Source organism: Scyliorhinus canicula, chromosome 9 (genome assembly GCF_902713615.1).
Source record: "Scyliorhinus canicula chromosome 9, sScyCan1.1, whole genome shotgun sequence".
In the NCBI taxonomy this organism is placed as follows: Eukaryota; Metazoa; Chordata; class Chondrichthyes; order Carcharhiniformes; family Scyliorhinidae; genus Scyliorhinus; species Scyliorhinus canicula.
In genome coordinates, this window is record NC_052154.1 from 42,412,874 (window position 1) to 42,438,426 (window position 25,553).

The 25,553-nt window shown below is 49.4% G+C and overlaps 1 protein-coding gene across 9 annotated transcripts in view; it reads right to left on the bottom strand.

Moving 5' to 3' along the window:
- Positions 1–7,303: 7,303 nt before the first annotated feature.
- The window catches only part of znf536 (zinc finger protein 536), a 666,926-nt gene continuing 648,676 nt past the window's right edge, over positions 7,304–25,553 (bottom strand). For all 9 annotated transcript variants that reach the window (XM_038806596.1, XM_038806605.1, XM_038806604.1 and 6 more), the window contains one exon: positions 7,304–10,116. In XM_038806596.1, coding sequence (XP_038662524.1) covers positions 9,881–10,116 — 236 coding nt within the window. In that variant the 3' untranslated portion in view covers positions 7,304–9,880. The remainder of the gene's footprint in view (positions 10,117–25,553) is intronic.

Genomic DNA, 25,553 nt, shown 5'->3' on the forward strand with positions numbered 1-25,553 from the left:
CGGAGCACCCGGAGGAAACCCACGCACACACGGGGAGAACGTGCAGACTCCACACAGACAGTGACCCAAGCCGGGAATCAAACCTGGGACCCCGGAGAGTTGGAGCTACTGTGCTAACCACTATGCTACCGTGCTGCACTTAGACTGTAATGGAGGGAGTACATGTTGAACTGAAATCACGTGCACCAAGCATTTGTCAGATTGGTCCATCATTAAGGACAAATTGACTCTGGCATATATAAGGTTAGAACATGAAAAGAGCTATTTCCAATGGCAAATGTCCTGGTCTATTTTACTAATGGGAAGAACAACTTTCCTGTCAGACGTTTATGAAAACAAAACTTGTACAAATGTTCGATGCATTTTCACTTGATTTGTTAGGGAAACAAAAGAACTGATAGTCCAGAGCAACATCATTGGCTGCAGCTATTTCCCAAAGCGATCTTAATTTATGATTGAGTAATTTTTAGCCAATAGCCTGAATAATCAAGAGTGATGGGTACCTGTGAACCGAGGAAAAGAAAGGAAGCCTGAATATTAGAAGATCTTCTAATTTGTTTGTTTCCCATGTTTTTCTCAAACATGACTATTAATATTTTGACTGAAAGAAGCGTAGTGTTTAGGTGGCCTGTGTTTGATTATGACTGTTCTATGCTCACTATGCTTGATTTGTTAAGCCTGGGTGTGGACTCAGAGAAAAGTATACAAGCTGTAAGAAACAGGTGGAAGCCTGAACTGAAGTGTGGAGTAGACATTTTAAAGCATTGTAAAAAACTTTTGTAAATAAAGTTCCTGCACAAATTTAACCTGGCAACCTGGTATGTGTCATCTCTGTGTGGATCTGCGATATAAAGGATACAACAAGCAGTTTGCATTATTAAAGTTGTCCTGTATTTAGCTCTAACAATTGAAACAGATATCCATTTCATAAAACAAGTGCTATTGATTAGAACGTTGAATTTCCATTAGCTTATTTTATTCACAATGCAAAGTAATATTTGTGTTTCACGCTGTAAACAGATGTGTTGAGCACAATTCCCAAGAAGGGACAGATTTGAAATCTGTTCGGCTTTAACCAGCAAGTACAAAGCAAAATGAAGAAATTCGAAATTAACACTTGCAATGTTACTTCCAACATAAGTAATGCAAGACTGTAACAATGTGTCGGTAAAGCATTCAAGAACAAGGCACAAAGATTTGTGAATCTTTAATTCTGTGGCATTTCCTCATCCTGAAGCATGCCACTCATTTCTATCGTATTTCCTCTTTGGGTAAATACATTAACACACGGTATTACATTCACACCATAGTGTATATGGTGTAGTACAGATGGTACATGATGGTAATGACTGAGTTTCACTGCATAGAAGACTAATAGAAGGCAGTTGGGATAAGAGGTTCATTTTCAGGATGGCAATGTGTAACTAATGGAGTGTCACAGGGATCAGTGCTGGGGCCACAATTATTTACAATACATATTAATGACTTGGATGAAGGAAGTGAATGTGTTATGCCAAGTTTGCAAATGACACGGAAATAGGTGTGGAGGCAAGTGTTGAGGATGACACAAATAAGAGTCTACAGAGGGATATAGACAGGCTAAGTGGGCAAAAACTTGGCAGATGGAAATTCTGTAGGAAAACATGAAGTTGTACACTTTGGTAGGAAGAATAAAGCAGCTAAATATTATTTAAACGGGAAATGACTTCAGAAAGTTGCAGCACAAAAAATGCTTAAATCACAAAAAGTTAGCATGCAAGTTCAGCAGGTATTAGGGAAAGCAAATAGAACATTGACCTTTATTTCAATGGGAATGGAGTATAAAAATAAGGAAACCTTGCTAAAACTATACAAGCACTTGTTAGACCACACCATGTTTTGTTCCCCTCAGAAAAGGAAAGCCATACTGGCATTGGAGGAAGTCCAGAGAAGGTTCTCTACACTGATCCTGAGTTTGGACAGATTTTCTTTTGGGGAGAGGTTAAATAGGTTAGGCCTGTACTCATTGGAGTTTAGAAGAATGAGAGGTAACTTTATTGAGACATAGAGGATTCTAAGGGGCTTGACAGGGTAGATGCTGAGAGCATGTTTTCTCTTATGGGAGAGTCTGTAGCCCAAGGGCATAAGCTCAGAGTTAAGGGTCACCAGTTTAAAGCATAGATGAGATGGATGTTCGTCACTCAGAGGGTAGTGAACCTGTGGAATTCTTTACCACAGAGGGCTGTCGAGATTAAGCCATTAAGTATGTTTAAGGCTGTGATAGACAGATTTTTAATTCATAAGGGAATCAAAGGTTACGGGGATAAGGTGGGAAAGTAGAGTTGAGGCTTATCATATCAGATCCATCATGATCTCATTGATTGGCATGGCAGACTCAATGGGCTGAATGGCTTACTTGTGCTCCTATGTCTTATGGTCGTATGGAATGTCTTCAAACAGGGGCTGGTTTAGCACAGGGCTAAATCGCTGGCTTTTAAAGCAGACCAAGGCAGGCCAGCAGCAAGGTTCAATTCCCGTACCAGCCTCCCCAAACAGGCACCGGAATGTGACGATTACGGGGTTTTCACAGTAACCTCATTTGAAGCCTACTTGTGACAATAAGCAATTTTCATTTCATTTTTCATTTCAACCAAGGCTAGCTACTTTCAGTTAATAGTAGTGCCATGGTGCCTGCCCACTTTCCACAGTGGGGTTTATACCTAATTCCGAGGACAGAGTATGGGCAAACCAGACCTTGTTATGGATGACTCCCATAGAGTTGCAATCCTTCAACTTTTCCTGACTGAAAAGGATAGCAAGGATAGTTTTCCGGGTCCTTAAGGGGGAGGGGGAGCAGCCCCAAGTCATAGTCCACATTGGCAATAACGACATAGGTAGGAAAGGGGACAAGGATGTCAGACAGGCCTTTAGGGAGCTAGGATGGAAGCTCAGAGCGAGAACAAACAGAGTTGTTATCTCTGGGTTGTTGCCCGTGCCACGTGATAGTGAGACGAGGAATAGGGAGAGAGAGCAATTAAACACGTGGCTACAGGGATGGTGCAGGCGGGAGGGATTCAGATTTCTGGATAACTGGGGCTCTTTCTGGGGAAGGTGGGACCTCTATAGACAGGATGGTCTACATCTGAACCTGAGGGGCACCAATATCCTGGGGGGGTGATTTGTTAGTGCTCTTTGGGGGGGTTTAAACTAATTCAGCAGGGGCATGGGAACCTGGATTGTAGTTTTGGGGGACGGGAGATTGAGAGTATAGAGGTCAGGAGCACAGATTTGACTTCGCAGGAGGGTGCCAGTGTTCAGGTAGGTGGTTTGAAGTGTGTCTACTTCAATGCCAGGAGTATACAAAATAAGGTAGGGGAACTGGCAGAATGGGTTGGTACCTGGGACTTCGATGTTGTGGCCATTTCAGAGACATGGATAGAGCAGGGACAGGAATGGTTGTTGCAGGTTCCGGGGTTTAGGTGTTTTAGTAAGCTCAGAGAAGGGGGCAAAAGAGGGGGAGGTGTGGCGCTGCTAGTCAAGGACAGTATTACGGTGGCGGAAAGGATGCTAGATGGGGACTCTTCTTCCGAGGTAGTATGGGCTGAGGTTAGAAACAGGAAAGGAGAGGTCACCCTGTTGGGAGTTTTCTATAGGCCACCTAATAGTTCTAGGGATGTAGAGGAAAGGATGGCAAAGATGATTCTGGAAAAGAGCGAAAGTAACAGGGTAGTTGTTATGGGAGACTTTAACTTTCCAAATATTGACTGGAAAAGATATAGTTCGAGTACATTAGATGGGTTGTTCTTTGTACAATGTGTGCAGGAGGGTTTCCTGACACAATATGTTGACAGGCCAACAAGAGGCGAGGCAACATTGGATTTGGTTTTGGGTAATGAACCAGGCCAGGTGTTAGATCTGGAGGTAGGTGAACACTTTGGAAACAGTGACCACAATTCGGTGACCTTTACGTTAGTGATGGAAAGGGATAAGTATACCCCGCAGGGCAAGAGTTATAGCTGGGGGAAGGGCAATTATGATGCCATTAGACATGACTTAGGATGTGTAGGTTGGAGAAGTAGGCTGCAAGGGTTGGGCACACTGGATATGTGGAGCTTGTTCAAGGAACAGCTATTGCGTGTTCTTGATAAGTACGTACCAGTCAGGCAGGGAGGAAGGGGTAGAGCAAGGGAACCATGGTTTACCAAAGAAGTGGAATCTCTTGTTAAGAGGAAGAAGGAGGCCTATGTGAAGATGAGGCGTGAAGTTTCAGTTGGGGCGCTTGATAGTTACAAGGAAGCGAGGAAGGATCTAAAGAGAGAACTAAGACGAGCAAGGAGGGGACATGAGAATCTTTGGCAGGTAGGATCAAGGAAAACCCAAAAGCTTTCTATAGGTATGTCAGGAATAAAAGAATGACTAGGGTAAGAGTAGGGCCAGTCAAGGACAGTGGTGGGAAGTTGTGTGTGGAGGCTGAGGAGATAAGCGAGATACTAAATGAATACTTTTTGTCAGTATTCACTCAAGAAAAAGATAATGTTGTGGAGGAGAATGCTGAGACCCAGGCTATTAGAATAGATGGCACTGAGGTGCGTAGGGAAGAAGTGTTGGCAATTCTGGACAAGGTGAACATAGATAAGTCCCCGGGACCTGATGGGATTTATCCTAGGATTCTCTGGGAAGCCAGGGAAGAGATTGCTGAGCCTTTGGCTTTGATTTTTATGTCATCATTGGCTACAGGAATAGTGCCAGAGGACTGGAGGGTAGCAAATGTGGTCCCTTTGTTCAAGAAGGGGAGTAGAGATAACCCCGGTAAATATAGGCCGGTGAGCCTCACGTCTGTTGTGGGTAAAGTCTTGGAGAGGATTATAAGAGATACGATTTATAATCATCTAGATAGGAATAATATGATTAGGGATAGTCAGCATGGTTTTGTGAAGGGTAGGTCATGCCTCACAAACCTTATCGAGTTCTTTGAGAAGGTGACTGAACAGGTAGACGAGGGTAGAGCAGTTGATGTGGTGTATATGGATTTCAGTAAAGCGTTTGATAAGATTCCCCACGGTCGGCTATTGCAGAAAATACGGAGGCTGGGGATTGAGGGTGATTTAGAGATGTGGATCAGAAATTGGCTAGTTGAAAGAAGACAGAGGGTGGTGGTTGATGGCAAATGTTCAGAATGGAGTTCAGTTACGAGTGGCGTACCACAAGGATCTGTTCTGGGGCCGTTGCTGTTTGTCATTTTTATAAATGACCTAGAGGAGGGCACAGAAGGTTGGGTGAGTAAATTTGGAGACGACACTAAAGTCGGTGGAGTTGTAGACAGTGTGGAAGGATGTTGCAGGTTACAGAGGGACATAGATAAGCTGCAGAGCTGGGCTGAGAGGTGGCAAATGGAGTTTAATGTGGAGAAGTGTGAGGTGATTCACTTTGGAAAGAATAACAGGAATGCGGAATATTTGGCTAATGGTAAAATTCTTGGTAGTGTGGATGAGCAGAGGGATCTCGGTGTCCATGTACATAGATCCCTGAAAGTTGCCACCCAGGTTGATAGGGTTGTGAAGAAGGCCTATGGTGTGTTGGCCTTTATTGGTAGAGGGATTGAGTTCCGGAGCCATGAGGTCATGTTGCAGCTGTACAAAACTCTGGTACGGCCACATTTGGAGTATTGCGTACAGTTCTGGTCGCCTCATTATAGGAAGGACGTGGAAGCTTTGGAACGGCTGCAGAGGAGATTTACCAGGATGTTGCCTGGTATGGAGGGAAAATCTTATGAGGAAAGGCTGATGGACTTGAGGTTGTTTTCGTTAGAGAGAAGAAGGTTAAGAGGTGACTTAATAGAGGCATACAAAATGATCAGAGGGTTAGATAGGGTGGACAGTGAGAGCCTTCTCCCACGGATGGGGGTGGCTAGCACGAGGGGACATAGCCATAAATTGAGGGGTAATAGATATAGGACAGAGGTCAGAGGTAGGATTTTTACGCAAAGAGTGGTGAGGCCGTGGAATGCCCTACCTACAACAGTAGTGAACTCGCCAACATTGAGGGCATTTAAAAGTTTATTGGATAAGCATATGGATGATAATGGCATAGTGTAGGTTAGATGGCCTTTAGTTTTTGACTTCCCATGTCGGTGCAACATCGTGGGCCGAAGGGACTGTACTGCACTGTATCGTTCTATGTTCTATGTTCAAGCATTGAAGACCATTTCATGGAGGGGAAATGCATGAGGTATATTGCACATTTTCCCAATTTCCTTTCTGCTCCTTCTACAAAACTCTGATAGCCAGGAAGAAGAGCAGGAGATGTGCAATTCTGGCAGTATTGGTGCCTGATGTCAGTTACAGAGAGAGACCAAGAAAAATCCAGTCTAACCCTCTGATTTTATCTCTTACCTTGCAGTTAGGAGCTCTCTGCATGCTGCCTTTCTTCAATCTTGGATTGAGTTTGGGGAACTCTTTGTACGAGAAATCTTGGAAGTGAAATCTTACATTAAACCACCACAGAGATTGCCCATTGGTACCCTTCGAGACTGAATTTCCTGTGACTTACACGTGAGTTTTCATGATTCGCGCCCAAAATATTGGCACAGCATAGTCCGAAGTTAGCTGATTTCAACAGAAATAAGGGGGATCCAGCATCCTCTGTTCTTGTTTAAGATTTCTGGAGTTTAATAGTTCCTCACCTTTTTTAAGTTCTTCTTATTGAACCTTGTACCATATGGAGCCAAGATGTTGCCAGCCTCAGTGCAGTCAAGATATTTTGGTCTCTTACTCTATTTGACTTGATCACAAGCACCAAGCAGCTTGAATGGCCTTCCGAATAGGCATAATAACGGAACAGGAAAGAGAGAGAAAAGAGCGAACGTGAGTGAGAAGCCATGGGAACAGACACCTGGACAGCAGTCGTTTTACTTTGAATCCAATCAGCGGCACACATATTTGCACTTGCCTTCATGTTCCACTGTAAGCAGATAAAACTCTGCACATTATTTGGGCAAACTATTCCCATTGGTGTGATTAGTGCAGAAATTGCAGCACAACATTGGTGTAAGTGCAAACAAGGAAATTAGGAGCCATTGTTTGATGAGTGTTGTGAACTGGGGAAGTTTCATCAAAAAATTTGGAAACTGTAAAGCTTACAGAATTTAGACTGCTTCTGAATGGAAATACAACTTTCAGAGATACATGGCTTTAGATAATTCTATAAAAGTTTTGCTGAATCGAGACCTTAAACAGAGTGAACCTTGCAGAGTTATTAAGGCATGTGCACAAGATGTTAAGTTTTTTAGAAGTGCCATTATAAAATAAGAAGGCAAAATCTGCTCTTTCAGAGGTAGAGGTTTTATTGCGTAAAACACTGGATAAAACTGTACTGCTTCAAAGACATCTTGCTTCTAACAGCAGAAAGAAAACAGTCATCGCTGAAAAACAACTTTTATACTTCTATACCAGAATAAAGTTCTGTCAACTGATGTATAATAAATAATGACCAAGAATAAACTTTAAATACAAAGTCATCTACTTGTTACAAGCAAGGCAACAAAATCCTCTACTCTATTGATCTCAGATCTCCTCCAAGATAGGAACTCCTTCATTTAGGAATGTAGACAATATCATGACCAGTTTCACACACTACAGAAGTACAGAGAAATGTTGACATGTTTTAGATTTGTGAAGCATGATGTTATTCAGAATCTGACAATGTATCACTGCCGCTGTCATTTGTTTGTATTAGAAGTTACAAATGTTCTGGAAAGGTCTACGTCAGAGGGAGAGAAAAAAAAGAGGGACAGTAGCACCTGACTAAATGGAATCAACGCACACGTCACAGAAAGGGAAATGTTTCCAGTGTCACAAACGAATTATTGCCTGTCATCTGAAATGCTGAAAGACACAGAAGAATACTGAAAGATTTCGAAAGTGCAAGAATGGAATGTGTTTGCTAAGATACTGTAGGCGGCACACACTCATACATACACACACACGCACACACGCGCACACACGAAAGCAAGCGACTGACACAGTCACCAAACACAGTAGTGCAGTTAATATCCTAAAGCTTACTACAGTCGTTCAGAAATGTTTAATAACATCTCGATCCCTTACTGGGATCTTTAGAAACAGTTGCATTAAGTTTATCATCTGGGTTTAAGTAAGGCAGTGAGAACTATTCTAGAAAACAATAAAATCAGCTTGCTATATGCCAGATAGGTCCAAGTTAGCGACCTCAATTAAACTGTGGCTTCAGTTGGTTGACTTCCTTGTAGCCAGCATATGCAAACCTTACTTCTCTCTTAGCCTGAAATGTTATCCTCATTTCAGGTTAGTCCTAAGCTTTTTTTTTCTTATTTACACAAATCATAGATTGCAGTATCTGATTACTGTGGACTGCTTTAGGCAGAACAGAAGTTTTAAGGCCCTGGGATTTACTTTCTGCTCCCAGCCTACATGGAAAGATAGACTTTTTAAGTCTGACTTTTTTTTCTTCAGAAGACACTAATACTCATCTACCATTAGAAGAAGAAGCACCACTTTTGCTTTTGATGACGGAAGTAAGATTCCAAAGGCTACAAGCTTACTTGATTTAAATTTTCGGGCTGATTTTGTGTTGTTAAAAACCTTCACACATTATTTTTCTAAGAATGTTATAATCACGTCATTCATCATAAGCGTCCCCTTCCTCAAAGCTTCCTATATAATGATGAAATTAAACTCTGGAGAGTCCGAATTGTACAAAAGCTAAAATTCATAAAAAATACACCACAAGTTCCATTGGTTCTGTTTTACAAACAAAAAGGAAAACGGCTGAACACTTTAACAGTAATTTTTTAATACATATGCAGGAAATTATGGATCATTGGGCTTCTTCATCTTTTCTACTATTTAATCACGTTTCAGGAGAAACTCGTGTTTTTTGTCCTTCACATTTACAAAAATTAGCAAATTGTTGCTCCTGGGGATTTTGTTCAAGTAAAAATCATGATGATCCCTTGCTACAAATATCCCACTTCCCACTAGTGCCCTCTACTGTCAGACTTTACAGCTTTCAGTGCTCAGTTACACTGGTCCCCACCCTTCCCCAGCCCGAAATCCCCAACTTGTCTATAATTTGATTATTGATAACCTACTTCTCCACAGAAGAAAATTCCTTTAAGTAAAGAAAAAAATGCTTTCTTCCCTCCACACTGCAAACTGATAACAGAAAAAAATGGCTAACACGTTTGCATTGCGTCTCATTCTCTTCCATTGATGCATTTGGCTATGAATTGGAAAAAAAATGTGAAAATGTAACATCCCAACCCACTTTCCTGTAGGTCACTACTGACCCTAGTTCATGGGCCGTCTAAGATTTCTTCTATAGTGCAGTTGCGACACCGCTTGAATTGATTTTTTCTGCAATGACAGCTCCAGTCAGACTGGCACCATGGCAGTCTACCAACACATCTCATTATTATGCTAAGCGAATGACAGCAGCTGGTGTCATGTTATAAAGGTGTTTTCAACTGAAAACACAGCCCCAGATCTTCAAGGCAATGCTAAATCATTCAGATGGTATCATTTTTCTGTTAAGAGCATTATTTTTGGACAAAGACCACTTTAAACTTTTAAATGTCCGGCTTTTAAGTAACTGATGACCTCCTCCCACCTTTTGCAACCACTTTATCCTCCCACCTGTGATGTTTTGAAGTACTTGTTGCTAGGTAACAGTTTGGCAGCCATTTGGGAGGACTGGAAACTCCTGTTTTTATGTTCTATACTGTTGATCACAATACTGGGGTTTTATTTTTATATAGTCCATAAGTTCTTTCCCTGGAATGCCATAAACATTTGCTCAATTTGAATGCATATCAAAAAAGCTCTGTAAAAATTAATATTGCAAGTATTTATATTGTTCCACTGCATTACTCTTGGTCCTGACTGGTTTCCACTGGCAGTTCACATGAGCTCCCAGGTTTCCCAACACTTGCTTCCTCTGAAATCCCAGGAGCTTCAGTTTCAACTCGTGAGCGCTTGAACCTGCGATCTGGGTACTGGCTGTTGTCAAAAGGCATGCGATGCACGCACATAACATGAGTCTTCAGGTTCCCCTTCTGAGAGGCACTGTATGGACAGTATCTGCATTGGAAAGGCCTGTGACCTGTAACGCAGGGAAAGACAAGAGTCTGGTTATAGTTCTGAATTTCTATGATGTAATGAAACCTTTCAAGTACAGTATAATATGGGGAGGCACACAAATCCTATAAAGGTTTATAATACAAATGCTTTCCAAATAAAAGTGAGCCAACCATTTTAAATTTTGCATCCGGGTGGAATTAAGTACATGGGAGCAACCTGCACTGCTGCTCGGCTGAAGGGGAGACTGAAAAAGGTCAATCACTCCCACACAAAACTCTGGCAATGCACCTCATTTGAATTTTTCTCACCCTGATATTTTAGTATAGAAATATAGTTGGGGTTGTAAGGGGAAACTAAAGCATTCTGAGGTTGTATGGGAAAAAAATAAAATGCTTGTTCACATAGTAAATAAACTCAGGCATGATACAGGTGCAATCTGTCTTCTTTCATGCTTCCATACTGCTTTTGTAAATATGACACAAACACTGCTTTTAACTTACATTATTTATCATTCAGCCCAGTTCTCCAAGACTATATAGTGCCAAAATTAGTCAGAACTGCGTTTATACCCGATAAGCTATCAATATACATAGAGGTCTTACATATCACATTGAGAATTAACTCGCTGTTCTGTAACGTAACATTCAACGTGAGCGTTATATGTGTTGGCAATATCCTATTTTTGTGGTCTGCACAGCCTGAATTTAACCTTTTGTCTTCTACATAAACAACATTCAGTAAAATCAATGGATTTGTAGTTAAAATGATGAACGTGAGGCCAAAGGGTGTGATGGCAACAAAGAGTTACATTTGCACAGCATTCATTTTTGATACTCTCTGATCACCGTCACATAAACTACATCCTTTGCAGCCCTTACATTTAGGTAGAGGCATTGACATATCTTTATTGAAAAAATATTGCACAGCTAATTTTGTACATATACTTCATGGAGTACAGAATAATGTTTATTGAACAACGGCTATGTTGATAACATAAGATGGACTGCCCAATATTTGTAGAATGCCTATATTTCAATCAGAAAACACCAGACTCATGATAGGAACACCACTCAGCCTATAGATTCATCATTGTTGACAGTCTCTGTCTGCAGCCTATTTTGAGTCAATCACACTTTTTAATTGTGCAAAAATTCAAATAAACTCATTTTTAACTAAGCAAAGAAAAAATAAATACATGTTAGGATTTTGAATATGCTCTATTTTCAGCTATAGTGATGTGGGGCTGAGTGAAAAGCCCACTTTGAAATACAAAGTTGTCTTTCTGTTGCATTATTCTATAAGAGGCTGTACAAAATGAAAGGTGTCAGACTTTGCTGGGGATTTTTTTTCGTGGCCTGATACTGAAGCCGCAGCTTAGAAATGACAGATGTCTGCAACCAGCTGCAATGAAGCATGGTAAAGTTTCAGTCTAATCCACTTACTCCACTGCAGTCATGTGAACCAAAACAAATGGGCAGCTCCTAACATTATACAAAACACTGCAGTCTACTGATACCCTCTAATGTAACGTAGCTGATTCTCCACCTTCTCAAAATTCAGAAGGAAACATTTGGCAAATCGTTTCGACTGCAGCTCGTGTATTGCCGAAACAGTTTTTCTGCCCCCCACCCCCCCTAAATCATTTGTGTATGATTCCCAAAACATTCTCCTCGCATCTGCATGGAAAACCGGAACAAAACCAACAAAAGGAATGCTCGTGTCATCTCTATTTAACACTCTGCAGAGAGCAGGATTCACTGGATCTCTGAGCTCAGCATTGCTTTGAGATTCTGCGGTCCAGGGAAATTCTCAATTAGAAATGTCATTGAGAACTGAGTGGCCTTTTGTAATATGACCCGATAAAGCAGCCAACACAGTGCTTTGTTATTACAATGCCTTCAATTAAAAAAAATATGTCTGCGTGCGTGTGACCGTCACAGCTTACAAAATGGCAGTGGGTAACTAAATTGTTTTGGCTTCTTTTTGAATGCCTTTGCCCTGCTGGCAGTACCCCAGTTTTTTTTTCACGTGCCACGTTCTGCTGGAGTTCAAGTTTCCCTCTTTTTACCCAAAATGCACCGGGTGGAGACAAACAGAACAGTGAAAGTGAATGAGCAAAGTATCACTTCCTGAACAGCAAGCCCCTTCCATCCTGCGGCGCGTAGAGCAACAACCTTTTGAACTTTCCCTCCTCCAATCCTTGTAAGGGAAGAGTGAGGACATGAAGTCATATGGTTCTTTGTGCCAAGAGTTCAAACAGCTGTGAAACACAGTGTTTCGGTACACATTCACAAAAAAAAAACTACACAGTGGATTTGGCCTGTGGCACAACTGAGTAAGGTTTTGTTCCTTCAGGCTATAACAACAAGAGCAGACAGAAAGAAATCTTAAGCTTTTCCCTAAAACTTACCGCAACAACCTTTGTGAAACCACATGACTGCCCTCACACAATTTCCCCTGTGTCTCTCAGGCTACTTTTGGCAGGAAGTCAGAATTAATGTTATATAAATTCCATCTGATGCCAGCACTACCATCTGTGAGTAAAGACTGCTTTACCTATGGCGCGCTGCAAAGCCGCTCTCTCCCAGAGATGGGTAAAAAAAAAAAATTTGATTAATTTGCAGCATGCTTGTGATTTGCTCATATATTATTATAACTGCTCATCAACGCATGACAAATTCCCAGCACTCTGCAAAGGAACCCATTCAGCTTCAGCAGATTCTCACCAGCACCTGACAGACTGCAGACCCACTAATGACTTTCAGCTGCTTACAAACAGTAATTCTATCTTCAGGATACATGGAAAAACTATCGAGAAAAAATAAAGCAGCAGGGTTTAGTCCATTCCGTGTACTCAGCAATGCATCAAACTGTTTTAACTAGTTAAATACTGGGGTACTTGGCACACCTACGTAAACCTTTCTTTCTTCACAACAATGAGGTGGCTGGATGCGTGGTGGGGGGGTGGGGGCTGCTGGTGGCGGTGGATGGAAAAGGAACTGGCAGCCTTTCCTTGTGCTTAGCCTTTGAAAGATATATTAACAATGCAGCTAATACTATCAGCAGACATCTTGGTCAGTGAACAATGCATTTTTTTCTTTGCGTGACATTTTCATAAAAAATTTATTTCAGGACAACACCCTCCTGTGTCGGAGGCACTTCTGAAGATGAAAGCGTTAACGTGGGATGCTTCGTTTCCTTAAAAATAATGGCGTGCATTTAAAGGAACAACAACGTCATTGTGCAAACTCTTGAGATTGAAATGAAAAAAATTCTTCTCCCTGAATATTAAACTGCCCTTTCAAAAATAAAACAACCATGCTCAAAACGCGAAACCGCCTCGTTTGAGACACACGTAGCCCATTACCAGTCTCCTATAAAAAGTGTTATCACGCAAATTAAACATTAAGTGGCAGATCTAATTTAAGCCTTTTCAAACTGATGAAAAGAATTTTTGCTTGATTGTTTGTAGCTGTTTAACTTTATCTTCTTCTGTGCAACATATAAACCTTGACACATGACAGTGAATAGACCTTTTGTAATTGAACTGATTGATTGTGAGAACTTAGCACACTGTGTTTTCACTCAATATTATATGCCGTTCTGAAGAAAAAAAAGCTGTAATCATTTTTTAAACTGGATCTTCATTATATTCCATATTTTATTTATACCTGCAACCATTAAATCATGCACGTCCATCCAGTCACTGAAGATTCTGCTATAAGAAATCAACAGCAGCTTTGTGGGCCCTGTGGATTCAATACATATAGCTTAGCTATCTCGGAGCTGAAGGGCTTATTTGTCTGCTTTAATTGAAATCACTCCATTCTCGAAAGTCAGTGGAGGACTTTGGGGGTGGGGGGGGGGGGGGGGGGGGGGGGGGAGTTGGTGAGGCCACTCCAAATAAGTTCCATTAATCAAAAAGCAGAGTCTAATGTAACTAATATTTTACAATTAGAGAAGACAAGATGGAGCTAAAAGCCATCTATCTCTCTTACACCACATGATCATCGATTCATAATCAGAAGATTGAGAGTCACAAAAAGATGCATTTACAAAAGGGGGGCTGGTCTGTGCACAAGATAATGAACAGAATGAGAAACAGCGGCTCTGAAGGCTGAGTAAAGATGACACAGTGCTTCAATGGTGACAGATGACACGGAGATGAGTACTGATACCTGACAGACAGCGAGTGATGACTGCAGTCCTTTCCCACCATTATGATCCTCAATTATCTCAGTAGGGCAAAAAACAGAGGCTCAGCCGTCATCTCACTCACAGGCTGGGAGAATATGCAATTGTGCCAGGCTGCGTGTAAGGAACACTTTTTCACAATTTTATCAGAGCTATATTGGGTCTGTAGTTTTAATGTCAGTATTCATGATCGGTGCGAAGTAAAGTGGGTGCAGTACTATGTATTCCTGCTCAAGCACAGGGCTCGATGGCAGATAGGACTGTGTTTTTCTCTTGCAGCGCCCTCTGCAGGTATGAAGGCTGCTCTGTTCTGCTCCTTCGCATTACACTTGCCATTCAATATTGTACAGGAACCATAGGCAGTCTCCTCTCACAGAATTTAATCTGCTGACTACATTTCAATGCAGAAAAGTAAAGAATCTGCTCAGCACTTTTAGAAGTGCCTGAATAAAGCTGACTTTCACACTCATTGCTCTCTCTCTCTCTCACTCGACTACTCCTCCCACCTACGTGAAAAAACATTTATTTGAAAATTTGAGATGACAGACTCCCCCCTTGAAGGGAGAACAGTGCTCTGTAGCTCTTGTAACAGCCCCCCCCCCCCACATGTGACACAAATGGTTGTGAAAATCTGAACAATCATAAGCAAAAAAAGCTGATCAGTAACATTTTTGGTAGTATAAGCTTGGAATTTCTGTCCTGCTGCATGTGATAAATTAGCTAACTGGCTAGGATTTAAATCCCCCTTGCCAAACAAGACTGGGGAGAGCTACTTTTGAAAATAGTAGTTCCTGGCTTTAATAATAATAATAATAATAATAATAATAATCTTCACTGTCACAAATAGGCTTACATTAACACTGCAATGAAGTTACTGTGAAAAGCCCCTAGTCGCCACATTCCGGCACCTGTTCGGGTACACACAGAGAGAATTCAGAATGTCCAATTCACCGAGCAGCACAACCTGTCATATTCCTGACTGTCATAATGCACGCTGTCAACAAAAATCACTTGCATTTAAGCGGCATCTTGGTTGTAAATTATCCCAAGATGTTACAAAGGTGCCTAATGAATCAAAATTGATACTGTGCCACCTAAGAAGATGTTGCAGCGAGTGACGGAAAGCTTGGTCAAATGGTATATTTTAAGGAGAGGTGGGGGGGGGGGGGTCAGTTAGAGGGGCGGAGAGGTAGAGGGGCAGAGAGGTAGAGGGGCAGAGATGTAGAGGGGCGAAGAGGTGGGGGGGACAGGTAGAGGGGTGGAAAGATGGGGGGGACAGGTAGAGGGATGGAAAGATAGAGAGGAGGACAGGTCGAGGGGCGGAGAAATAGCGAGGCGGAGAGGTAGAGAAGTGGAGGGGTAGAGGGGCGGAGAGGTAGGGGGCGGAGAGGTAGAGGGGCGGAGATGTAGAGAGGCGAAGAGGTAGGACGGGACAGGTAGAGGGGTGGAAAGATAGAGGGGGGACAGGTAGAGGGGTGGAAAGGTAGAGAGGCGGAGAGGTAGAGGGACGAAGAGGTGGGGGGCAGAGGTGGGGGATGGAGAGGTAGAGGGGCAGAGAGGTAGAGAGGTAGAGGGACGAAGTGGTGGGGGGCAGAGGTGGGGGACGGAGAGGTAGAGGGGCAGAGAGGTAGAGAGGTGGAGATGTAGAAGGGCATAGAGGTGGCGGGTAGAGGTAGAGGGGCAGAGAGATAGAGAGGGGGACAGGTAGTGGGGCGGAGAGGTAGAGGGAGGGAGATGTAGAGGGGCTGAGTGGTAGAGGGGTGGAGAGATAGAGGGGCGGAAAGATAGAGGGGCGGAGAGATAGAGGGGCAGAAAGATAGGGGGCGGAGAGATAGAGGGGCGGAAAGGTGGGGGGGAGAGGTGGGGGACAGCGAGGTAGAGGGGCGGAGAGGTAGTGGGGCGTAGAGATAGAGGGGCGGAGAGGTAGAGGGGCGGAGAGTTAGAGGGAGGAAGAGGTAGGAGGGGGAGAGGTAGAGGGGCGGAGAGGTAGAGGGGCGGAGAGGTAGAGGGGCGGAGAGGAAGAGGAACAGAGAGGTAGAGGGGAGGAGAGGTAGAGCGGCGAAGAGGTAGGACCGGACAGGTAGAGGGGTAGAATGATAGAGGGGGGACAGGAAGAGGGGTGGAGAGGTAGAGACGAGGAGAGGTAGAGGGACGAAGGGGTGGGGGAGCAGAGATGCAGGACGGAGAGGTAGAGGGGCAGAGAGGTAGAGGGATGGAGATGTAGAGGGGCAAAGAGATAGAGGGGCGGAGAAGTAGAGGGGCGGAGAGGTAGTGGGGCGGAGAGGTAGAGGGGCGGAGAGGTAGAGGGGCGGAGAGGTAGAGGGACAGAGAGGTAGAGGGACAGAGAAGTAGAGGAGCGGAGAGGTAGAGAGGCGGAGAGGTAGAGGAGCGGAGAGGTAGAGGGACAGAGAGGTAGAGGGGCGGAGAGGTAGAGGGGCGGAGAGGTAGAGGGGCAGAGTGGTAATGTGGCGGAGAGGTAGAAGGGCGGAGAGATAGAGGGGCGGAGAGGTAGAGGGGCAGAGAGGTAGAGGGGCAGAGAGGTAAAGGGGCAGCGAGGTAGAGGGGCGGAGAGGTGGAGGGGCAGAGAGGTAGAAGGGCAGAGAGGTAGAGGGGCGGAGAGGTAGAGGGGCAGAGAGGTAGAGGGGCGAGAGGTAGAAGGGCAGAGAGGTAGTGGGGCAGAGAGGTAGAGGGGCAGAGGTAGAGGGGTGGAGAGGTAGAGGGGTGGAGAGGTAGAGGGGTGGAGAGGTGGAGGGGTGGAGAGGTGGAGGGGTGGAGAGAAAGTGAAGCGGAGAGGTAGAGGGGCAGAGAGGTAGAAGGGTGGAGAGGTAGAAGGGTGGAGAGGTGGAGGGGTGGAAAGGTAGAGGATTGGAGAGGTAGAGGGGCAGAGAGGTAGAGGGGCGGAGAGGTAGAGGGACGGAGAGGTAGAAGGGCGGAGAGGAAGAGGAACAGAGGGGTAGAGGGGAGGAGAGGTAGAGCGGCGAAGAGGTAGGACGGGACAGGTAGAGGGGTAGAAAGATAGAGGGGGGACAGGAAGAGGGGTGGAGAGGTAGAGACGAGGAGAGGTAGATGGACGAAGGGGTGGGGGAGCAGAGATGCAGGACGGAGAGGTAGAAGGGCAGAGAGGTAGAGGGATGGAGATGTAGAGGGGCAAAGAGATAGAGGGGCGGAGAAGTAGAGGGGCGGAGAGGTAGTGGGGCGGAGAGGTAGAGCGGGGGAGAGGTAGAGGGGCGGAGAGGTAGAGGGACAGAGAGGTAGAGGGACAGAGAAGTAGAGGAGCGGAGAGGTAGAGGAGCGGAGAGGTAGAGGGGCGGAGAGGTAGAGGAGCGGAGAGGTAGAGGGACAGAGAGGTAGAGGGGTGGAGAGGTAGAGGGGCGGAGAGGTAGAGGGGCGGAGAGTTAGAGGGACAGAGAGGTAGAGGGACAGAGAGGTAGACTGACGGAGAGATAGACGGGGATAGAGGTAGACGGGTGGAGAGGTAGAGGGACGGAGAGGTAGAGGGTTGGAGAGGTAGACTGACAGAGAGATAGACGGCTGGAGAGGTAGAGGGGTGGAGTGGTAGTGGGGCGGAGACTTGGAGCGGCGGCGAGGTAGAGGGGCGGAGAGGTAGTGGGGCAGAGAGTTAGAGGGGTGGAGAGGTGGAGGGGCGGAGAGGTGGAGGGCGGAGAGGTAGTGGGTTGGAGAGGTAGACTGACGGAGAGATAGATGGGTGGAGAGGTAGAGTGGTGGAGAGATAGAGGGGCGCAGAGGTTGAGGGGCGGAGAGGTAGAGGGGCGGAGAGATAGACGGACGTACAGGTAGATGGGGGAGAGGCAGAGGGGCAGAGAGGTAGAGCGGCAGAGAGGTAGAGGGGCGGAGAGGTAGATGGGGGGAGAGGTAGAGGGGCAGAGAGGTAGGGGGTGGAAGATAGAGGGGCGGAGAGTTAGCGGGCTGGAGAGGTAGAGGGGCGGAGAGGTAGAGGGACGGAGAGGTAGAGGGGCGGAGAGGTGGAGGGTCGGAGAAGTAGAGGGGCGGAGAGGTAGAGGGGCGGAGAGGTGGAGGGGCGGAGAAGTAGAGGGTCGGAGAGGGAGAGGGCCAAAGAGGTAGAGGGACAGCGAGGTAGAGGGTGGAGAGGTAGAGGGGCGGAGAGGTAGAGGGGCAGAGAGGTAGAGGGGCAGAGAGGTAGAGGGACGGAGATGTAGAGGGGCAAAGAGATAGAGGGGCAGAGAAGTAGAGGGGCGGAGAGGTAGTGGGGCGGAGAGGTAGAGGGGTGGAGAGGTAGAGGGGTGGGGAGGTAGAGGGGCGGAGAGGTAGTGGGGCGGAGAGGTAGAGGGGCGGAGAGGTAGAGGGAGGGAGAGGTAGAGGGGTGGAGAAGTAGAGGGGGGGACAGGTAGAGGGGAGGAGAGGTAGAGGGGTGGGGAGGTAGAGGGGCGGAGAGGTAGAGGGGCGGAGAGGTAGAGGGGTGGAGAGGTAGAGTGGCGGAGAGGTAGAGGGGCGGAGAGATAGAGGGATGGAGAGATAGAGTGGCGGAGAGTTAGAGGGGTGGAGAGATAGAGGGGTGGAGAGATAGAGGGGTGGAGAGATAGAGGGGCGGAGAGGTGGAGGGATGGAGAGATAGAGGGGCGGAGAGATAGAGGGGTGGGGAGATAGAGGGGCGGAGAGGTAGAGAGGCGGAGAGATAGAGGGGTGGAGAGGTAGAGGGATGGAGAGATAGAGGGGCGGAGAGATAGTGGGGCGAAGAGGTAGAGGGATGGAGAGATAGAGGGGTGGAGAGATAGAGGGGCGGAGAGGTAGAGGGGCGGAGAGGTAGAGGGGTGGAGAGGGAGCGGGGTGGAGAGATAGAGGGATGGAGAGATAGAGTGATGGAGAGATAGAGGGGTGGTGAGATAGAGGGGCGGAGATATAGAGGGGTGGAGAGATAGAGGGTTGGAGAGAGAGAGGGAAGGAGAGATAGAGGGAAGGAGAGGTAGAGGGGCAGAGAGGTAGAGGGCCAGAGAGGTAGAGGGGCAGAGAGGTAGAGGGGCGGAGAGGTAGAGGGAGAGAAAGGTAGAGGGACAGAGAGGTAGAGGGGTGGAGAGGTAGAGGGCCGGTGAAGTAGAGGGACAGAGAGGTAGAGGGTGGAGAGGTCGAGGGGCGGAGAGGTAGAGGGGCAGAGAGGTAGAGGGGCAGAGAGGTAGAGGGACGGAGAGGTAGAGGGGCGGAGAGGTAGAGGGTCGGAGAGGTAGAGGGGCGGAGAGGCAGAGGGGCGGAGAGGTAGAGGGGTGGAGAGTTAGAGGGGCGGAGAGGTAGAGGGGCAGAGAGGTAGAGGGGCAGAGAGGTAGTGGGACGGAGAGGTAGAAGGGCAGAGTGGTAGTGGGGCAGAGAGGTAGAGGGGCAGAGAGGTAGAGGGGCGGAGAGGTAGAGGGGTGGAGAGGTGGAGGGGTGGGTAGGTAGAGGGTGGAAATGTAGAGGGGCGGGGGGGTAGAGGGGTGGAGAGGTGGAGGGGTGGATAGGTAGAAGGGCAGAGAGGTAGAGGAGCGGAGAGGTAGAGGGGCGGAGAGGTAGTGGGGCGGAGAGATAGTGGGGCGGAGAGGTAGAGAGGCAGAGAGGTAGAGGGTGGAGATGTAATTGGGCGGAGAGGTAGAGGAGCAGAGAGGTAGCGGGGCAGAGAGGTAGGGGGGTGGAGGGGTGGATAGGTAGAGGGTGGAGAGGTAGAGGGAGGGAGAGGTAGAGGGGCGGAGAGGTAGGGGGCGGAGAGGTAGAGGGGCGGAGAGGTAAAGGGTTGGAGAGTTAGACTGACGGAGAGATACGCGGGTGGAGAGGTAGAGGGGTGGAGCGGTAGTGGGTTAGAGAGTTAGAGTGACGAAGAGATAGACGGGTGGAGAGGTAGAGGAGCGGAGAGTTGGAGGGGCGGTGAGATAGAGGGGCAGAGAGGTAGATGGGCGGAGAGGTGGAGGGGCGGAGAGGTAGAGGGCAGAGAGGTAGAGGGGTGGAGTGGTAGTGGGTTGGAGAGGTAGACTGACGGAGAGATAGACGGGTGGAGAGGTGGAGGGGTGGAGCTGTAGAGGGTTGAGAGGTAGAGGGAGCGAGACGTAGAGGGGCGGAGAGGTGGAGGGGCGGAACGGTGGGGGCGGAGAGGTAGGGGGGCGGAGAGGTAGAGGGGCGGAGAGGTGGATGGGCGGAGAGGTAGAGGGGCGGGGAGGTAGGGGGGGCGGAGAGGTGGCTGGGCGGAGAGGTAGGGGGCGGAACGGTAGAGGGGTGGAGCGGTAGTTGGTTGGAGAGGTAGACTGACGGAGAGATAGACGGGTGGAGAGGTAGAGGAGCGGAGAGTTGGAGGGGCGGCGAGGTGGAGGGGCGGAGAGGTAGAGGGGCGGAGTGGTAGAGGGGTGGAGGTGTAGAGGGGCGGAGAGGTAGAGGGGCGGAGAGGTGGAGGGTGTGGAGAGGTAGAGGGAGGGAGATGTAGAGGGGCAGAGAGGTAGAGGGCGGAGAGGTGGAGTGTGTGGAGAGGTAGAGACGCGGAGAGGTAGAGAGGCGGAGAAGTGGATGGGCGGAGAGGTAGGGGGCGGGGAGGTAGAGGGGCGGAGAGGTAGAGGGTTGGAGAGGTAGACTGACGGAGAGATAGACGGGTGGAGAGGTAGAGGGGTGGAGCGGCAGTGGGTTCGCGAGGTAGAGTGACGGAGAGATAGTCGGGTGGAGAGGTAGAGGGAGGGAGAGGTAGAGGGGCGGAGGGGTTGAGGGGCGGAACGGTGGGGGCAGAGAGGTAGGGGGCGGAGAGGTAGAGGGGCGGAGAGGTAGAGGGTTGGAGAGGTAGATTGACGGAGAGATAGACGGGTGGAGAGGTAGAGGGGTGGAGCGGTAGTGGGTTGGAGAGGTAGAGTGACGGAGAGATAGACGGGTGGAGAGGTACAGGAGCCGAGAGTTGGAGGGCGGAGAGCTAGAGGGGCAGAGAGGTAGAGGGGTGGAGAGGTAGAGGGGTGGAACATAGAACAGTACAGCACAGAACAGGCCCTTCGGCCCTCGATGTTGTGCCGAGCCATGATCACCCGACTCAAACCCACGTATCCACCCTATACCCGTAACCCAACAACCCCCCCTTAACCTTACTTTTTAGGACACTACGGGCAATTTAGCATGGCCAATCCACCTAACCCGCACATCTTTGGACTGTGGGAGGAAACTGGAGCACCCGGAGGAAACCCATGCACACACGGGGAGGACGTGCAGACTCCGCACAGACAGTGACCCAGCCGGGAATCGAACCTGGGACCCTGGAGCTGTGAAGCTTTTATGGTAACCACCATGCTACCGTGCTGCCCAGTGGAGAGGGTGGAGTGGTAGAAGGGTGGAGAGTTGGAGGGGTGGAGAGGTAGAGGGGCGGAGAGGTAGAGGAGCGGAGAGGTAGAGGGTGGAGAGGTAAACGGGTGGAGAGGCAGAGGAGCAGAGAGGTAGCGGGGCGGAGAGGGAGAGCGGTGGAGAGGTGGAGGGGGGAGAAGTGGATGGGCGTAAAGGTAGAGGGGTGGAGAGGCAGAGGGGCGGAGAGGTAGAGGGAGGGAGAGGTAGAGGGGTGGAGGGGTGGAGAGGTAGACTGACAGAGAGATAAACGGATGGAGAAGTAGCGGGGTGGAGAGGTAGAAGGGCGGATAGGTGGAGGGGTGGATAGGTAGAGGGTGGAGAGGTAGAAGGAGGGAGAGGTAGAGAGGCGGAGAGGTAGAGGCTGGAGAGGTGGAGGGGCGGAACGGTGGGGGCGGAGAGGTAGGGGGGCGGAGAGGTAGAGGGGCGGAGTGGTGGAGGGGCGAAGAGGTGGAGGGGCGGAGAGGTAGAGGGTTGGAGAGGTAGACTGACAGAGAGATAGACGGATGGAGAGGTAGCGGGGCGGAGAGGTAGAGGGGCGGAGAGGTGGATAGGTAGAGGTTGGAGAGTTAGAGGGAGGGAGAAGTGGAGGGAGGGAGAGGTAGATGGTGGAGAGGTAGAGGGGGGAGTGGTGGACGGGCGGAGAGGTAGAGGGTGGAGAGGTAGAGGGGCGGAGAGTTAGAGGGTGGAGAGGGCGAGGGGGGAGAGGTGGATGGGCGGAGAGGTAGGGGGCGGAAAGGTAGAGGGTTGGAGAGGTAAAGAGACGGAGAGATAGACGGGTGGAGAGGTAGCGGGTCGGAGAGTTGGAGGGGCGGAGAGGTAGAGGGGCGGAGAGGTGGAGGGGTGGAGAGGTACGGGGTGGAGAGGCAGAGGGGCGGAGAGGTAGAGGGTTGGAGAGGTAGACTGACGAAGAGATAGACAGGTGGAGAGGTAGAGGGGTGGAGCGGCAGTGGGTTGGAGAGGTAGAGTAATGGAGAAATAGACGGGTGGAGAGGTAGAGGGGTGGAGAGTTAGAGGGGCGGAGAGGTGGAGGGGTGGAGAGGCAGAGGGGCGGAGAGGTAGAGGGTTGGAGAGGTAGACTGACGAAGAGATAGACAGGTGGAGAGGTAGAGGGGTGGAGCGGCAGTGGGTTGGAGAGGTAGAGTAATGGAGAAATAGACGGGTGGAGAGGTAGAGGGGCGGAGATGTAGATGGGCGGAGAGGTGGAGGGGCGGAGAGGTAGAGGGTTGGAGAGGTAGACTGACAGAGAGATAGACGGATGGAGAGGTAGCGGGCGGAGAGGTAGAGGGGCGGAGAGGTGGAGGGGTGGATAGGTAGAGGGTGGAGAGGTAGAGGGAGGGAGAGGTAGAGAGGCGGAGAGGTAGAGGGTGGAGAGGTCGAGGGCCGGAGAGGTGGAGGGGCGGACAGTTGGGGGCGGAGAGGTAGAGAGGCGGAGAGGTAGAGGCGCGGAGAGGTGGAGGGAGGGAGAGGTAGAGGGTGGAGAGGAAGAGGGGGGAGGTGGATGGGCGGAGAGGTAGGGGGCGGAAAGGTAGAGGGGCGGAGAGGTAGAGGGTTGGAGAGGTAAAGTGACGGAGAGATAGACGGGTGGAGAGGTAGAGGAGTGGAGTGTTGGAGGGGTGGAGAGGTAGAGGGGCAGAGATGTAGGGGGGTGAAGTGGGAGAGAAGTGGGGAGGTAGAAAGAAAAAAAAGAAAAGAAAGTTGCTTATTGTCACGAGCAGGCTTCAATTAAGTTACTGTGAAAAGCCCCTAGTCGCCACATTCCAGCCCCTATTCGGAGAGGCTGGTACGGGAATCGAACCGTGCTGCTAGCTTGCCTTGGTCTGCTTTCAAAGCCTGCGATTTAGTCCAGTGAGCTAAACAGCCCCCAAACAGGTCGAGGGGTGGAGTAGTAGGGGAGCGGAGAGATAGAGGGTGGAGAGGTAGAGGGTGGAGAGGTACAGGGTGGAGAGGTAGAGGGGTGGTGAGGTGGAGGGGTGGAGAGGTAGAGGGGCGGAGTGGTAGAGGGGCGGAGAGGTAGAGGGGCGGAGAGATAGAGGGGTGAAGACATAGAGGGGCGGAGAGGTAGAGGGGCAGAGAGGTAGAAGGGCAGAGAGGTAGTGGGGCGGAGAGCTAGACAGTGGAGAGGTAGAGGGGCGGAGAGGTAGAGGGTGGAGAGGTAGAGAGGTGGAGAAGTGGAGGGGTGGAGATATAGAGGGTGGAGAGGTAGACGGGCGGTGAGGTAGAGGGTGGAGAGGTAGGGGGCGGAGAGGTAGAGGGGCGGAGATATAGAGGTGGAGAGGTAGAGGGGTGGAGACGTAGAGGGGCGGAGGGGAAGAGGGGCGGAGAGGTAGAGGGGTGGAGAGGTGGAGAGGTAGAGAGGTGGAGAGGTGGAGGGGTGGAGAGGTGGAGAGGTAGGGGGCGGAGAGGTAGAGGGTGGAGCGGTAGAGAGGCGGAGAGGTGGAGGGGTAGAGATATAGAGGGTGGAGAGGTAGAGGGACGGAGAGGTGGAGGGGTGGAGAGGTAGGGGGCGGAGAGGTAGAGGGGCGGAGAGGTGGAGGGGTGGAGAGGTAGGGGGCGGAGAGGTAGAGGGGCGGAGAGATAGACGGGTGGAGAGGTAGAGGGGTGGAGCGGTAGTGGGTTAGAGAGGTAGATTGACAGAGAGATAGACGGGTGGTGAGGTAGCGGATCAGAGAGTTGGAGGGGCGGCGAGGTAGAGGGGCGGAGAGGTAGAGGGGCGGAGAGGTAGAGGGGCGGAGAGGTGGAGGGGTGGAGAGGTACGGGGCGGAGAGGTACGGGGCGGAGAGGTAGAGGGTTGGAGAAGTAGACTGATGGAGAGATAGACGGGTGGAGAGGTAGAGGGGTGGAGCGGCAGTGGTTTGGAGAGGTAGAGTGACGGAGAGATAGACGGGTGGAGAGGTAGAGGAGCGGAGAGTTGGAGGGGCGGAGAGGTAGGGGGCGGAGAGGTAGATGGGCGGAGAGGTGGAGGGGCGGAGAGGTGGAGGGGCGTAGAGGTGGAGGGGCGGAGAGGTGGAGGGTTGGAGAGGTAGACTGACAGAGAGATAGACGGATGGAGAGGGAGCGGGGCGGAGAGGTAGAGGAGCGGAGAGGTAGAGGGGGGAGAGGTGGAGGGGCGGAGAGGTGGAGGGGTGGATAGGTAGGGGGCGGAGAGATAGAGGAGCGGAGAGTAGGAGGGGCGGAGAGGTAGGGGGCGGAGAGGTAGAAGGGCGGAGAGGTGGAGGGGCGGAGAGGTGGAGGGGCGGAGAGGTGGAGGGGCGTAGAGGTGGAGGGGCGGAGAGGTGGAGGGGCGGAACGGTGGAGGGGCGGAGAGGTAGAGGGTTGGATAGGTAGACTGACAGAGAGATAGACGGATGGAGAGGTAGCTGGGCGGAGAGGTAGAGGGGTGGAGGGGTGGATAGGTAGAGGGTGGAGAGGTAGAGGGAGGGAGAGGTAGAGAGGCGGAGAGGTAGAGGGTGGAGAGGTGGAGGGGCGGAGAGGTAGAGGGTGGAGAGATAGAGGGGGAGAGGTGGATGGGCGGAGAGGTAGGGGGCGGAAAGGTAGAGGGGCTGAGAGGTAGAGGGTTGGAGATGTAAAGTGATGGAGAGATAGACGGGTGGAGAGGTAGAGGAGCGGAGTATTGGAGGGGTGGAGAGGTAGAGGGGCGGAGATGTAGAGGGAGGGAGAGGTAGAGGGAGGGAGAGATAGTGGGTTGGAGAGGTAGAGTGACGGAGAGATAGACGGGTGGAGAGGTAGAGGAGCGAAGTGTTGGAGGGGCGGAGACGTAGAGGGGGGGAGATGTAGAGGGGTGAAGTGGTAGAGAAGTGGGGAGGTAGAAAGAAAGAAAAGAAAGTTGCTTATTGTCACGAGTAGGCTTCAATTAAGTTACTGTGAAAAGCCCCTAGTCGCCACATTCCGGCCCCTATTCGGGGAGGCTGGTACGTGCTGCTAGCTTGCCTTGGTCTGCTTTCAAAGCCTGCGATTTAG